Source organism: Cladophialophora carrionii (genome assembly GCF_000365165.1).
Source record: "Cladophialophora carrionii CBS 160.54 unplaced genomic scaffold supercont1.4, whole genome shotgun sequence".
Classification (NCBI taxonomy): domain Eukaryota; kingdom Fungi; phylum Ascomycota; class Eurotiomycetes; order Chaetothyriales; family Herpotrichiellaceae; genus Cladophialophora; species Cladophialophora carrionii.
In genome coordinates, this window is record NW_008481829.1 from 2,909,166 (window position 1) to 2,923,101 (window position 13,936).

General features: G+C 52.5%; 5 protein-coding genes across 5 annotated transcripts; 3 read left to right on the forward strand and 2 right to left on the reverse strand.

The window, feature by feature from the left end:
• Positions 1 to 1,903: 1,903 nt before the first annotated feature.
• G647_05704 (uncharacterized protein) lies at positions 1,904 to 2,638 on the reverse strand (the record flags this gene model as incomplete). The annotated part of the gene is made up of 2 exons (XM_008730030.1): positions 1,904 to 2,179; positions 2,240 to 2,638. The coding sequence occupies 2 exons, from the start codon at positions 2,636 to 2,638 to the stop codon at positions 1,904 to 1,906; spliced, it is 675 nt and encodes a 224-aa protein (XP_008728252.1).
• Positions 2,639 to 3,409: 771 nt separating this feature from the next.
• G647_05705 (uncharacterized protein) lies at positions 3,410 to 5,391 on the forward strand (the record flags this gene model as incomplete). Its single annotated transcript, XM_008730031.1, has 2 exons — positions 3,410 to 3,567; positions 3,624 to 5,391. 2 exons carry the CDS (start codon positions 3,410 to 3,412, stop codon positions 5,389 to 5,391), a joined length of 1,926 nt encoding a protein of 641 aa, XP_008728253.1.
• Positions 5,392 to 6,028: 637 nt separating this feature from the next.
• On the forward strand, positions 6,029 to 6,887 carry G647_05706 (uncharacterized protein; the record flags this gene model as incomplete). The annotated part of the gene is made up of 3 exons (XM_008730032.1): positions 6,029 to 6,152; positions 6,226 to 6,524; positions 6,630 to 6,887. 3 exons carry the CDS (start codon positions 6,029 to 6,031, stop codon positions 6,885 to 6,887), a joined length of 681 nt encoding a protein of 226 aa, XP_008728254.1.
• Positions 6,888 to 9,271: 2,384 nt separating this feature from the next.
• Positions 9,272 to 10,550, reverse strand: G647_05707 (uncharacterized protein; the record flags this gene model as incomplete). The annotated part of the gene is made up of 2 exons (XM_008730033.1): positions 9,272 to 10,458; positions 10,526 to 10,550. The coding sequence occupies 2 exons, from the start codon at positions 10,548 to 10,550 to the stop codon at positions 9,272 to 9,274; spliced, it is 1,212 nt and encodes a 403-aa protein (XP_008728255.1).
• A 1,071-nt stretch (positions 10,551 to 11,621) lies between these two features.
• G647_05708 (uncharacterized protein) lies at positions 11,622 to 12,157 on the forward strand (the record flags this gene model as incomplete). Its single annotated transcript, XM_008730034.1, has 2 exons — positions 11,622 to 11,969; positions 12,056 to 12,157. The coding sequence occupies 2 exons, from the start codon at positions 11,622 to 11,624 to the stop codon at positions 12,155 to 12,157; spliced, it is 450 nt and encodes a 149-aa protein (XP_008728256.1).
• Positions 12,158 to 13,936: the final 1,779 nt, after the last annotated feature.

Consider the following 13,936-nt stretch of genomic DNA (forward strand, 5'->3'; position numbering starts at 1 on the left):
CTGTCGGTGACTCGAGTTGGTGGACAGCGGGACCGTCACTGGACGTCCGGTCAGCTGAAAATGAAGTTTGTCCGCCGTGCCAAGGCCAGTGGGGATTTTAGTGTGATATCCAGAACCGGCTAAACCGCTTCCATTGTGTTTGGATTTTCGCACCTGCTCTCGCAACCGATTCACCCACCCTTCCTTTGCAGAGTGTGTACACAGTAAGTACAAGTATGATTGCTGCTCTCTACGAGTTTTCCTGCTCCTGCTTGTGTTTCTTCTGGCGTTAGCCAGTTATTCAGTAGCCAAGGGTGGCTCAGTCGTCTTACGGAGTACAGTATCGTAAAGTAACACGGAGGCCGCGGTCGTTCTAATTATTTGTTTCCCGTGTCAATCAATGGTCTTTTCCTGACTTGTATGCTCGCTGTTGGCCTCCGGTAGGGGTTCGCTTCAGCAGAAATACGACCCTCATGACACGTACGTGGGCGAGATGCAACATCTTGAATCAGAGGCACCGGCAACGACGACAGGCAAAGCAGCAGGAGGAAGGGATGTGTCGTTTTATGGCGGGGCCTGATTCATGTGACGGGATGGTGGCGTGTTACAGGTGTGGCCTACTACGCAGCCGTCACGACGTGCACATATTATGTACTATGTATTCAAGTTCAGGTTCAACTCGTCTCAGCATTCCTCATCAGAGCCTATCTGTTGCCTCTTGGTTTGCTACTGTATGTACCTCGACAATTCGATGTCTGGAAACAATTGCGTCCAAGTCCGAATACAACCTGCCTGCTCTCCGGCCACGCAGTAGGATGAGGGCACTCAGAGCCGCTTCCTGAATCGTCCTCCCATCAGGCTTGTGCCAACGGGCGTACGGGGGCAAGTTTGAAGTGAAGCCTCAATGTTCGTCCACGCCAAGTTGCAAGCGTCACCTAGGCTGAGACCGCTGCCTTTCCTGCCACCCCACCCAACAATTCCCCCGATCTGGTCATCGGGTACGAAGGTCATCTAGTGCTGCACTGCATGTTAGCATTACTCGCACCCAAGAGACTCTATAGGGGCAACATACACCACAGGCGGTGCATTTGCAACCACTGCCGCAAGAGCAGTTGGCAGCGCCGGAACAGTTGCAAGGACCCATTTTGTGGATGTTGAAGTATTGGCTAGGGGTTTGCGTTGGTGATGGTGAAGAGTGATGACTGTCGAGATCTTCTCGAATAACGGATTTGGGATAGTGATGTGATGTGATGTGATGAAGCTGGAATCGAAGCCGAAGTTTGTTGATGAATCTGCACACTGAGCATTGGATTCTGAAAAGGGCGGGGGATACTTATACCTCGCTAGAACGTCTGCCACGAACCTGACCTGGGGTGAGTCCATCTCGCGCTTTCGGGCCAATCGTGTGGCACCTGAGTTGTTTCTGCGTATCTGGACGAATCAAAGAAGGGCAGGGCAACGAGGACAGCCAATCAGCAGCAGACACAAGTGGCCCCAGGATTCGTGAACGGGGTCGTAAGCGGCAAAAGTTTGCCTAGGTTGAGAGACCTTCGCGTCCTACAAGGTCGATGGCCATGCCGATTGGACAGCTGGCCGGATGATCCAGCGCTCGGGAGGGTAAAACGAGTGGGCAGTCCGACGCATCCTCGTAATCAACGCACAAAGTACTCAAGAGACAGCCAAGTCAACGCACAAAGGGCTCAGGGCTCAAGGCTCAGCGCACGAGGGACTCAGGATCAAAGATTGCTAACATTTGCGCTGCCGACTTTCCTGTACACCTTGGTGCTCTGACAAGACAAAGTGTTCGCTTTTCTCTATGCTCGTCATCTCCCAGAAGCTGTGTCGTTTGCAAAGTGTAATGTTACATCCCCTTCGAGCCCAGATGAACGTGGCTTTTCGACGTGTGCGACGCCTACGATTCTGCTCATAGCAAGAACGAGGCCGCGAGCGCAGCCGCACCGAAGAGACCCATGACCATTTGAGGGGCACTGGCAGCGGCAGCCGAGTCTGGCGAGCTGGAGGGGGTAGCATCCCCAGAGGCGGTGGGTGAGGCGGTCCCCGACGCCGAGCCAGAGGCCGAGGAAGAAGGGCTCGTGTCGAAGTCGTTCTGGTTTGTGATGACTGCTGTCAAGCCCGTGACGTTGGTGCAGCTGGCGCCGACCGTGTCGTTGATGCCGGACACGAAGTTGACTGCCGCACACTGTGCATTGGGAGGTTAGATACCACCGACACCCGACGACCACCCTGTCGAGAAACTCACCTGGTACAAAACGCCATCAGGCCCTTTTTGGATCACTTGAATCACACCAGGGTTGCCGGCGAACTCGGCCGGGGCCACCAGGGCCGGGAGACAGAACTCGCCGATCCCGGTTTCCGAGACCACGGGCAGCAGGTTGGTGAAGTTGAAGGGGGGCTCTTGGTCGAGCGTCGCGCGGAACAGGAAGTCTGAAGCTGGGTGCGTGCTCAACACCGAGACAGGGAAACCGCCGACCGGGATCGAGGAGTCATTGCTGCCGAAGGTGACATCGAAGCCACCGCAGGGCGCGGTGCCTTCGTCGTCATCGCTGAATCCGACCGAGTTGGGGTATTGCAGAATGAAGTGGGCGGAAGCAGAAAGGGTCCAGGCGGACAGCAGGGCGAGGTGGGTGTACAGATGCATTCTTGCTGGATTCTATTGGTACGTGGCCTCGAGGGACGATGTTGCTGAAGATCGAGAACGGGGAAGGGCAATAGACAGTCAGTCAGTCACTTCACTTTCACAGAAATCGGTGGCCAAGACTGGTGTCTGTATATTAGTAGCGACGGCGTCCCTTGCTGGCTCTCCTGCTACAGTCCCTCATCGGCAGCTGACGCGCACTTGCTATTTCCTGCTGCTGCGACCTCGTTGCTAACGCCTGTCAGCGACTCCGGCGGACGATTGTGCGTGGCGCTAGTTGCTGGTGAGCAAGTTTCCCAAGTGGGGCCCGTGAACCGCGAGCACGTTTTCGGACCAATCACAGCCGACCTCCTCGCCGCGATACCTGCGCTCGCAGGCCCGCAACATTCTCGACCCAGACGGCGAACGATCGAACGAGGTCTGAGAAAAGAACCTAGTCTTACGCCATGCGCCGGCTTGCAGAGACTCTTCCTGCATCAGATGCAGGAGCCGTGGCGGAGGATCGCCGGCCTTTCTTGCTCACCCCTCCGCTCTCTCACCAGCCTGACACTGCGAGCACGTTTCCAGCTTGCCAGAGGGGGGCTCTACGCCGAGTCTTTCCATGTGCCTGCGAACCGTGGATGACGCCGCGTAACCGAGGGGACTGCTAATTTTGTTTCCTGTTCGTCAGCGGCGCATGATATCTGGAACCAGAGTTCCTGCTACGTACCTGTCGAAGATCAAGGGGTCTGGACATTGACGACAGAACTGCAAGACCCTCGACTCACCACCAAGATGGATATGTCGGGTATGATGGGGATGGACATGTCCATGGCGGGCATGTTCACCCCAACCAACAAGAAGGTGGCGCATCTCTACTGGTACCTCGTGGCCGCCGTCGTCGGCGTCCTGGTCTTTCGTCGAGTCGTCGATCGAGTGAGACTCTGGCAACAGTAAGCGCAAACACGACGAAGACGGAGTATTTGTGGCTACTAACAACGTGAAGTAGGCGATCCGGCCAGCAGCAACCCCAGCGAATATCTGGACGACCCCAAAACGCCTTCGAGCAATGCTACGACACCGCGATAGCAATCTGTAGGGAGCTTGCCTACCCGCAGTTGTGGACATGTACCGGCAAATTCAGCCGATATTTTACCCCTCCGCCGTTGGGCCGGTGTCTACTCCTACTCGCCTACTGGGCGATGATATTGACCATGCTGTGGTCGAATGTCATTCTTGCGCCTTCAGCGTCGGATTATGCCTACAGATGGGAGATTGTCGGCTTCCGCGCTGCGTGGGTGTCGATAACCCAGCTGCCACTGATATACATTCTTTCCGGGAAAGCCAACGTCATCACGATGTTGACTGGGATTTCATACGAAAGGTTGAATTGGTTGCACCGTTGGGTTGGCCGGACGATATTCCTGACCCTGATTGTGCACTGGGCATACTTCTTCACCGAATGGTCCATTGCCGACTTTGTGAGCTTCGAGCTGAAAATCATGCCCATGGTGAAGTACGGCTTCGGAGCTTGGGCAACACTGGGCTGGATGGTGATCACTGGGTTTGGGTTCTTCCGCAATCTCTCTTACGAACTCTGGTTTTTGCAGCACCTTGCGGCGGCACTGGTACTGCTCTGGCTCGTACACAAACATGTTCCCTCCTACGCGGCGTACAACGTCTGGTTCGCTGTCGGGGTTATCGTCTTTGACAGACTGGTGAGGACGGTCATGTCTCTGGTCATCAATCTGCACCTCATCCCGTCGAAAGCGCAAAACAGTTCCCCAGGACGCCGGATTGGTTACGAAGCCGAAGTCACCAGTCTCTCGAATGAGTTTCTCTTGGTCAAAGTGCGAAACGTCGGATTCTCGTGGCGCCCCAGTCAACATGTCTATCTGTCCATACCTCGGGCGGGTGTATTCGAAGCACATCCGTTCACCATTGCGAGCGTTCCAAGCTCGATTTCTGGAGCAGATGGATCGAATGATGTTCAGCTGTACCTGCGAGTACACAATGGATTCACCAAACGATTACAGCGACAATGTCAAAGGCAACTGACGCCACGCGCCTTCCTATCATTCATCAGCGGACCGTGGGGGAACCCTCCTTCCCTCGAGCGCTTCGAATCCATGGTCTTTGTCGCCGCCGGGAATGGCGCATCCTTCACGCTCCCTATGTTCCAACACGCCGTCATGAAGAACAACAACGTGAGGCGAATCTCATTCGTCTGGATTTTCCGGCAGCCGGAACAACTTGACTGGTTTAAAGAACAGTTACTCTCAGCCTTGACGTTAGCGCGTCAGCGGAGTATCAAAGTTAACATTCACGCATTCATCACCGGATCGGCGCGCGACAGCGTCCAAACGCCATCTGAGAGGAATTCGCTGCTCGGACAGCGATCAAACCCAGATCCCTCGAGGGACGAAAAGTCTGCTAATGGCCTACTGTCGTCGGTAGAGAAGAGCGAGTCCATCGACCTGTCCATCAAGAAAGGAGATGCCGGGATTGTCAGGGAGAACTCTGTATCCTCTGCCTCTTCTTCTTTGATGAGCGAGCAGCCTATGATTTCCATCAATTATGGCAGACCCGATCCGGATTCTCTCATTCGTCCTATAGTAGAAGAAGCTTGGGGAGAGACCGGCATCATTGCTTGCGGTGGTAGCCATTTCACCGGGCAGATGCGTAACTGTGTGGCAAGCCTGTCTGATGAAAGAGGCGTTCACAAGGGAACTGGTGCCCAGGGTATATATCTGTTCTGTGAAACTTATGGATGGTAAAGCATAGCGACGGCGGGCTCACGGCGTTACTCATACCGTACGAGATATGAATCCACGCACCTTTTTGGCCTCTCGTTATCTCCAGTAGATGATTGTTGCTGCTCGATGCAACTCGACTACGGACACCCCCCTTGAGCCAGACCCTTCAGGTCATCAAGCCACATTCTCACGGCTCCGACCCACAACTGCTCCGAGGCAAGCATTGGCCAGCTTACGCCCTCTAGTCGAGCTCGCCAAGAACCGCGAAGGACAGACCGTCAGGATGAGCAAGTTTACAGCTGCAAGTCTTTCTGTGCGTCGAGACCTTCGACCAATGGCATCGATATCTGTCGACGGGCTCGTGCAATCCATGCTCGAACACATGTTGGCTAGTGAGTCCCACAGTCGAACACGACCTGCAAAGAACCTACTTACTCGATCTGGGTCAAAGTAAAGCTTTGCCCGAGGCAGGTATAAAGGTTGCAGAGAGAACGATGCCGCCACGAAATGATCTCTCAGTCCACAGGAGCCCGCAGATACTTCGTCGTTCGCTTGTGAGATCTCACTCGAGGCCAGACAACAGAAAACAGTTCTGCGACCCGGGCCATTGACGTCTCTATCTAGCTCTAGCTCTACTCTTCTTCACCTCCCCAGCAAGATGCAGCTCTCCACTCTGGCACTCCTGCTCGGCGCGCAGCTGGTATCCGGCCACTTTGAACTCACGTACCCGACCTGGCGAGGCGACTCCTTCCTCCCTCCGGCATCTCAATACGTGTTCCCATGTAAGAGACCCGACCAACCCTTTGGGTGAATCGTGCGCCACCCGTGCTGACACTGTCGGGTGCCGTACCATAGGCGCAAACGTCAACACCACAGACGCCTCGAACAATAACCGCACCCTGTGGCCGCTCGACGGAGGCTCCCTCAAGATCGAATTCCACCACCCATGGACCTACGTCGCCTTCAACCTGGGTCTTGGCTCGAATACCAACACGTTCAACATCTCGCTCAATCCCATGCTCTTGAACGAGACGGGCAACGGCACCATCTGCATTCCAAAGTGGCAACTGCCCGCCGACTTGGGCATCGAGGACGGCACGGACGCCAGCTTGCAGATCATCACCATCGGCGACAGTGGCACGGCACTATACAACGTGAGTCACCTATCATTTATTGTCATGTTATCATCATCACCACGTCGTCCTCCTACTGTATGTCAGTAGTATGTACACAGCTGACGAGACCTGAACCCGGGACAGTGCGCGGACATTCGATTCTCTACAGACGCAACGCTCCTGAGCGGCGATCAATGCCAGAACACGACCGGCCTCGAATTGTACCCGCTCGTGCAACAGCAAGCCAACGGTTCCACCGAGGGCGCGGCTGCAACAGTCACAGTGACGGCGAGTGCCGCAGGAGCTTCGCCGACCAGTGCTGCCATGGGCATGAGCGCGCCAGGCTTGGGTAGCTTCGCTTTGGGCACGATTCTCAGCGTCGCGCTTATACTGGTTTCGTAGGTGGGAAGAGCTCTGGATGAGGTGGCGTAGGGTGTATCAGCGCCGAGAGAGCCATACCATTTTCCCGCAGTACGTAAGTACACATTGCCTTGTTACATGATAGTTTCGCCGGCAGCAATTGAGAACACAACTAGCAGACAGGCATGGGTCTAGTAGCATCGGATGCAATGCCAGAATCACAGCTGAACAGCTTGCAAACAATACATACTACTAGTATTCAGTGGGCGAGGTCACCCTGGGCCGAACTTGGACCTTTCAATCGGTACAACACAGGTACTCTGTACGAGTTGTATTCTAAGTATCGTCCCTGACATCCAGGCCACCCCGCGTTGCCCTTGACTACCGAGTATACACAACGGCAACCATTCAAGTCTGCTTCCTAGGTTTCCACGAGGGTGTCCTACAGTAAGATGGAGCAGTGATCCCTGGGTTCAGTAAAGTACAATGTAGCTACTTACTTACCATGCACGGGAATAAGGTTACCCACATGGGGACCCGTGCAGAATCATAGAGTGGAGTACGTACATAGTACAATACATGAATCCACCATACAAGTACAGTACATAGAACATCAGTACTCGTATGTACGTATTTACAATGGCACGAGCACCGACTACAGCGCCTGAGATTCTAAATCTTTACTAAGTATGTACTTAGTACTTACATGATGTATGTACTGTTAGTTGGTGATGGTTGCATTCAATGGCCAACTTGAAGTGACCATTCACTTCGCACACCGCAGGGTCCCAGACGAAGAAGGAACGCGTACGTAGAAGTTGAAACGGTTAGGGTTAGCACAGTACATAGTACAGTACAGTACTGATTGCTTGAAAGCTCTGCTACCTCCGGGCGCGCTGGTGGGTTCTGTGTACACAAAGTCTAGTATACCGTATGCTGTACTTAGTACAGGACTTATCCAGCTGGGGAAGCGGAGCCCCTTGCATGCCTGGAGATTCAAGATGGTGTCGACTCATGACCAAGTACTTGGATATTACAGTACAGCACTGTAGCTTGTGCCGTGATAATGTGCGTCGCGTGTACTGTATACATACAGTACAGTACTTGGTACCATGTACCTGTAGTTGTAGTTCGTGCCGTAGAGCATTGTTCGAGTCACGGTTGTCGCATTGAAGAACTTGAAGTGTCCTGTAGCAGTTGTACGGTGCTATTCCTGCCAGTGACGGCAATCACAGGCTACAATACGTACAGTACTTATAGTCCTTCACATTGCTGGCCGTGCCTGCTTAGGATTGACATTCGCGAGAACGGCATCCTTTAACATCTATGATGTTAATGTCGATGAGAGCAGCATCGGAGCAAGTAATGAGACATCTCAGAGGTCGCAATCAGGGCGCGGGGATTGAAGTATACAAGACACCACGTGATGCCAAGCCTTTATATAGCGCCAAGATAGATCCACAAAGGGACCCCACTAAGCCTAATCGGGCGAATTTCGTAGTTCATTATATCCTTATTAATTTATAGTACCTTATATACTTTTTTTCTATATCCTAAGTATATAAAGTAGTATATCCATTAGAATATGTACTATACTTAATTTAGCTTAGTTATAGCAGTTATATCTTAGCTTAGTCTCAAGGATCCTTCCTAATTAATATTAAGGAGTATCTAGAACTACTAAGTACTATACTTATAATAATCATTATATAGGTTAGTACTATATTAAAATTAGGCTCTAACTACTTACCATTTATTTAACCAACTTAAATCGGCTTAATTTACGACTCTAGAATAGTGAAAATCTATATAAGATAGAGGGTTAGAAGAAGCGAGAGATACAGTAGTCTTCAGTCTAAGCTAAGATCAAGCTAGGATCAAGCTAGGATTAAGCTGGTATCGAGCTGGTGTCGAGCTAGTGTCGAGCTGGTGTCGAGACTTAAGCCCGTATTAAGCTGATATCGAGTATAGTATTAAGCTAAAAATTCTCTTTCTCTTTTTTTTTTATCAGAAAAGATAAAATTAATAAAAAGCGTTAGCGCTATTCTTAAGCGGCTTAAGCTATATAGCATTAGCTTAGTAATATGAAGTATAGTGTATAGTATTAAACTCGTCTCAGCACTTCGAGAATATTATAACAGATTCAAGGACCTGAGGGAGCATCGGGACAGCATCGACACAGCATCGACACAGTATTGACACAGCATTGATATAGCATCGAAACATCCTTAGAACAAGACTAGAACAGCATCTGATGCTGGAGCGGCACAGTCTGGAAATGGCACTGGATTGAGGATCTAAAATACTAGTACAAAGTACTTACTACAGTACGTACTATGGGTGGGCAGGGTATGCACACAGTACTTAGTACTTTAGTTTTTCCACGCTACGTTTCGCCGACATACTAGTAAAGGGTGGTCCATTGGTCAGATGGTGTCAAAACCGATTCTCCCGAGCCTTGTGGATTGTTCGCTTCCTTTCCAGTACCCCAGCAACGTTGCCGCAGCGGCGGGTTCCACGGGCGTGACGTTCCTCGCCACGTGAATCTCCTTGTTGCTGTTCCAGAGATTTCTGAGACCACGGACTTCTTCGAAAGGTACGCTTTGCGTCGAGAGCCATTTTATGCGGCAAGGCCGAGTCCAGATCGTCAGGTCTGAGGAGAGGGAATTCGAGCTCGGCGAGTCGAACGAGTTCGGCGACGTAACAGGGTTCGGCAACGGACATGAGCCGTCTGAGGTTGAGCGACTTCTCGGGCAACGCGGCGACGACCATGCCTGCCATATTATCTTCCTTCTCTGGGGCTCGTAGGATATCGATCCAGTTGATGGAGATGTGTCACAGGACGAAAGCGATTGCCTCCGTGAAGGGGACTCCGATTGCGAATCGCTGCCAGACTCTGTCAATTCGCTGTCGTAGGGTTCCTGCACCAGGTGCGTTGAGAAGTGATTTTCGTTGGCAGACGGAGGGAGGCGTTCTTCATCTGTGATTTCGGCCCGCATCACCGCATAGCCGAAGAAGCGGCCTGAGCCATTCACAGAGAAGATCAGGTAGACCTTGCTGGCTGTCTGAAAGGCGTTATTGAGTCGCTCGACATGCCGCTTGGGAACGTGCCAGAGTCCAGATCCGAGACTTTGGTAAAGAGTCTCCAGTGAGTAGCTTTTCAGGATGTAGTATTTCTCCTTGCCGTATTGAGCGCTGTCTGCTTCGGGGAAGTGTAAGAGCTCCTCCACTTTATGCCGCAGAGTGCTGGGCGCATCACTGGATATCGATATGGATTGAGCTGGACGTCCCGAGTCGAGACCATAGTTGACTTTGGTCGATCTGCTGGAGCCGTTCTGACGGATGCGACAGTCCAGTCGCTTCCCGTCAAAGAGGTGATATGCCGCCTGCTGTATTGCGAGCATGCGCGCTGAGTCGGTTCGGAAATTGACGAATGCGTATCTCGCATCGGGGTTGTAGGAGATGCTGAGCAAGTCATGTTGTGATTGCATGGCGCCAGAGAAATAGTCTCTGAGACGCATGACACTGGTATTTGACGGGATGTTACCGACCCACAGGGCATTTTCACCTCGACCTGTTGGGGCGTTCGGAGTGGGCGAGGTGGCGGGCGAACCTGCAGGACCGTTAACGACTGCTGCTGGTGAGGGGAAAAGAATAGAGGTTGTTGTTACAGTACTTACCTCTCTGAAAGTCGCAAGGATGCATGATCGCCGTCGACGGAGCAGCAGCAAGCAGGGAGAGCTAACAAGCAGTTATTCTGGTCGCCTGTTCTGTCAGTCGTTGATGCAATCGAGACACTGTAGACCCAGGAAGATGATCTGGCCCATTATATCGGTATCCATGTCCAGTCAAGATACAGCCGTGAATGTGAGCCTAGCTAAAAGGAGGGATGTATGAGCATGATGACCAGCCAATACCTACAGAGTGCCGTCTCCGTCAAGAGGTCGCAAGCTATTACCAGGTCGGCAGCTAAGCTCGCCATATTGCTAGGTTCAATCAGGCTCGCAAATGAGAGCGCGGCCAAGAACATGCGCAGGGGAAATGTGCTCAAGCTGTGCCCTGCAGAAAACATAATTCCGAGCTGCCTCAGTCGGAAACATGCTCATGCCTGCCAACCCGCTATTCGGCCGGAACGCGTCATTGGTCCGATCACGCCAGCAGTACTCTGCAGGTCCCATGGCTGACAGCTAATTCGTGATGGCGAACATTTTCTGTGATACCTCCATCTCTTGGTCGGGGCATAGTGAGCAATTTTGCCCCACGCCGGTGTTTCTAGATCAGCGAGTATGTTCGATCGAGGAACGGTTGGAGCTTCGGCGAAAAATCAGCTGAGTGCGTGTGCGTCACAGTAGTCGTACGGCATGCGAAACTGACGGCCATGCACTCACGTGCTGTCTGGCCAAAAGATTCTTTGAAGCTTCTATGTACAAGTAACTAATGATGCCCGCCTGCTGCCAAGTTAGATTATCTTCATCATGAACTCTCGGATGTCGACGCCAGGGAATGACGCACTTACGAGTGCTGGCTTCACTGACGCGTTCAGGAACATTTTGCGCCTGGGAGGGGGCTGGGGAAACGTTAGGTCAGTGCTGAACGAACCCGAGTCGTCCTGGCTGATCTGATCTGATCGGACTGTTCTTGCAGCGGTCCAGGAATTTTGTAAGTAGCACCGGCAGTTGGTCGATTGCAATGAATCGGAATCGATGCGCATCTGTCTCGCATCTATAGGACACCGGGCCTGATGGCGGGAAGTGCTTACATTCTCATTTACCCAGCATGACGCGCGTCATCGTCTCCGGGGCTCTTGCATCGATATTCATGGGGATGAGTGGTGCGTCTTTGGGGGCCTTGATCTTTGATACTGCCACGATCCCATTCATCGTATCGGCCAGTGCGGGATTCACTCTCGGTGTCTGGGGCTTCTACGGTGACGCCGTGCGCAAGTCTCTCCGAGCGGTAGACCGGTTCCCACGGCTGCTGCAATTGCATTTGGATGCAAATTTTCCACATCGTGGATTTGATACTTGGGAGGCTGGTAGATTCAGGTCTGCCACCTTTGGCAGGAGCTGGGTCTTGCAGAGTATGTTGATTGCAAGCTGGATGACGGCAAACCGAGCAATCGAGGTGCGTACGCCCGCACAGTATGGTCCCGTCCCTGCTGAGTCCGAAGACCCCTTCGCGTTGGGTATCATGGTGGCGCCGCTGACTAGGGTCCTCTGGAAAAGCGGATCTACGAGGCCGAGGAAGAACGCATTCTCCTCCCCTTCACGGCGGGCGCAGAAACTCTGGAGAGTCCAGAGGGAAAGCCTTGATTTCAGGTAATTCAGAACCAAGGCTTCAGCGCTAGCGCTCTGACGAGTCATGCTCTGTATGAGGATACACGTCCGCGAAGCACCCCTGCAAGGAGGTATCTGCAGCTTTTGCATTGGGATCTCCTCGTGCTACGTCTCGATCACGCTCCGATTACACCCTAGGTCCCCGGCTCCTTCCCTGTTGAACAGTACGCCAATTTTCTTTTTCTAAACCCCTTGCCCCTGCTTGGGGCCCCCGGTACATTTGTGAAATCAGCTCTTCGGACATCCACTTCTTCGATGGAGCACCTGCTGACGAAGGTGGGCGTCTATCCCGATTCTCGCTTGCCTTTGATACACTCTCCTTGAAAATGTGCTCTCAGAGCAGAGACTGGAGAAATGTTTACGACCCCCGACCTCGTGTCGGTAGCCGCATTGCACCATGCTCATGATCTCCATGCCCAGCACCTCAGTGGTTCGAATTAGTGCTTAGTGGTCGACGCGTTCACTGAGCCAACACGCAACCACAGGCGGAGGTATCCTGACAGTTGTGGACACCTGGGACGGGCGAGGCGCCAGAATCTTTGATAGCGACAACAACCCAGGGAGCTGGACGAAAGGGTTCAGCGACAAATGACCCATATCGACGTGGACTGAACAACTTACAGTCATAGTCTTCACACATCTTCATACAAAGGATATCCCATTTTCGCGAAGCAATGCTCGGAACCCCAGAAAGCTGTCTGTGTTGCAGGTACAATCTCGAAGAATCATGGCATCCCACGCATGGTAGGGACAGGTTTCTGGCGGTCCTTTGAAGATGCGAATGTTGGAAGGCCGAGTGGACAGGAAACCCCAGTCGAAACCATGCCCAGGTTTGGCGGTGACATGGACGTTCACCGGTAAGATCAGCTGCTGCACTTGCTCCTCAATGCGTGGTCAGCTGTTTCCTTGACTCACCTGTCACCGAAGCCCAGTGAATGTGGTCAGAGATGGTGTTGTCGTAGCCAACAAGTTGCCCACCGGCAGAACGAACCAGCTCCTTGCACGCCTCCTCAGTCTCCACCACTCAGTTTGTCTACTACGTGTAAGCTACCGTCGCAGTCAAGGTATTGTTACAGGGAGGAGTTCTGTGGATGACGGTACTGGCGTGTTGTCCATGAGGCAGGTACGTACTGCTTCAAAAGCTTCACCGGCCTTCATGTGATACTGCGGGTAGAGAGTCAGGAAGATGAGGAATGTGAGTTGGTCCAGTGGACACTCACGATTTTGCGCAAGTAGCTTCTCTGACTGTAGTCCAACCAGGCCACCCGCTCCGCTCGGATCAGGTCGATGTCTCTCATGTCGATTGGAGCATCACGAACCATGCCAGTGGCTTCTCCCGGATCAAATGCAGTGCCATGTCCTGCTTCGAGCGGCATTGGTGTGTCATTTTGGGTGATGGCTTGAAGAGGGCAAGGAATGAAGTAGAAATCTGAGGAGGTGTCGAAGAGGGGCCGGTTTGTGAAGAGGGAAAGCAGTGTGAGATGAAGCCCTTCAAGATGTCTGCTGGCGGAAGTTAGCGGGTTTTCCCTCTCCAAGTGATAAGTTGCTGAGCTGCGAGTGAAATATTGACAGAGGTCTAGCCTCAGGTCTGTTCTTCACAGTTAGATCACCCACCTTTTATATTTCGGAACATGCAGCGAGCAGAGTGAGGAGGCCGAGAGGGCAAGATCTCGATTTGGTACTCAATCTTGAATTGTTCTCAGATCATTCCAATCTCACCTGGAAAAATTGAAAGAACTCGAAAGAAAGGCTAGG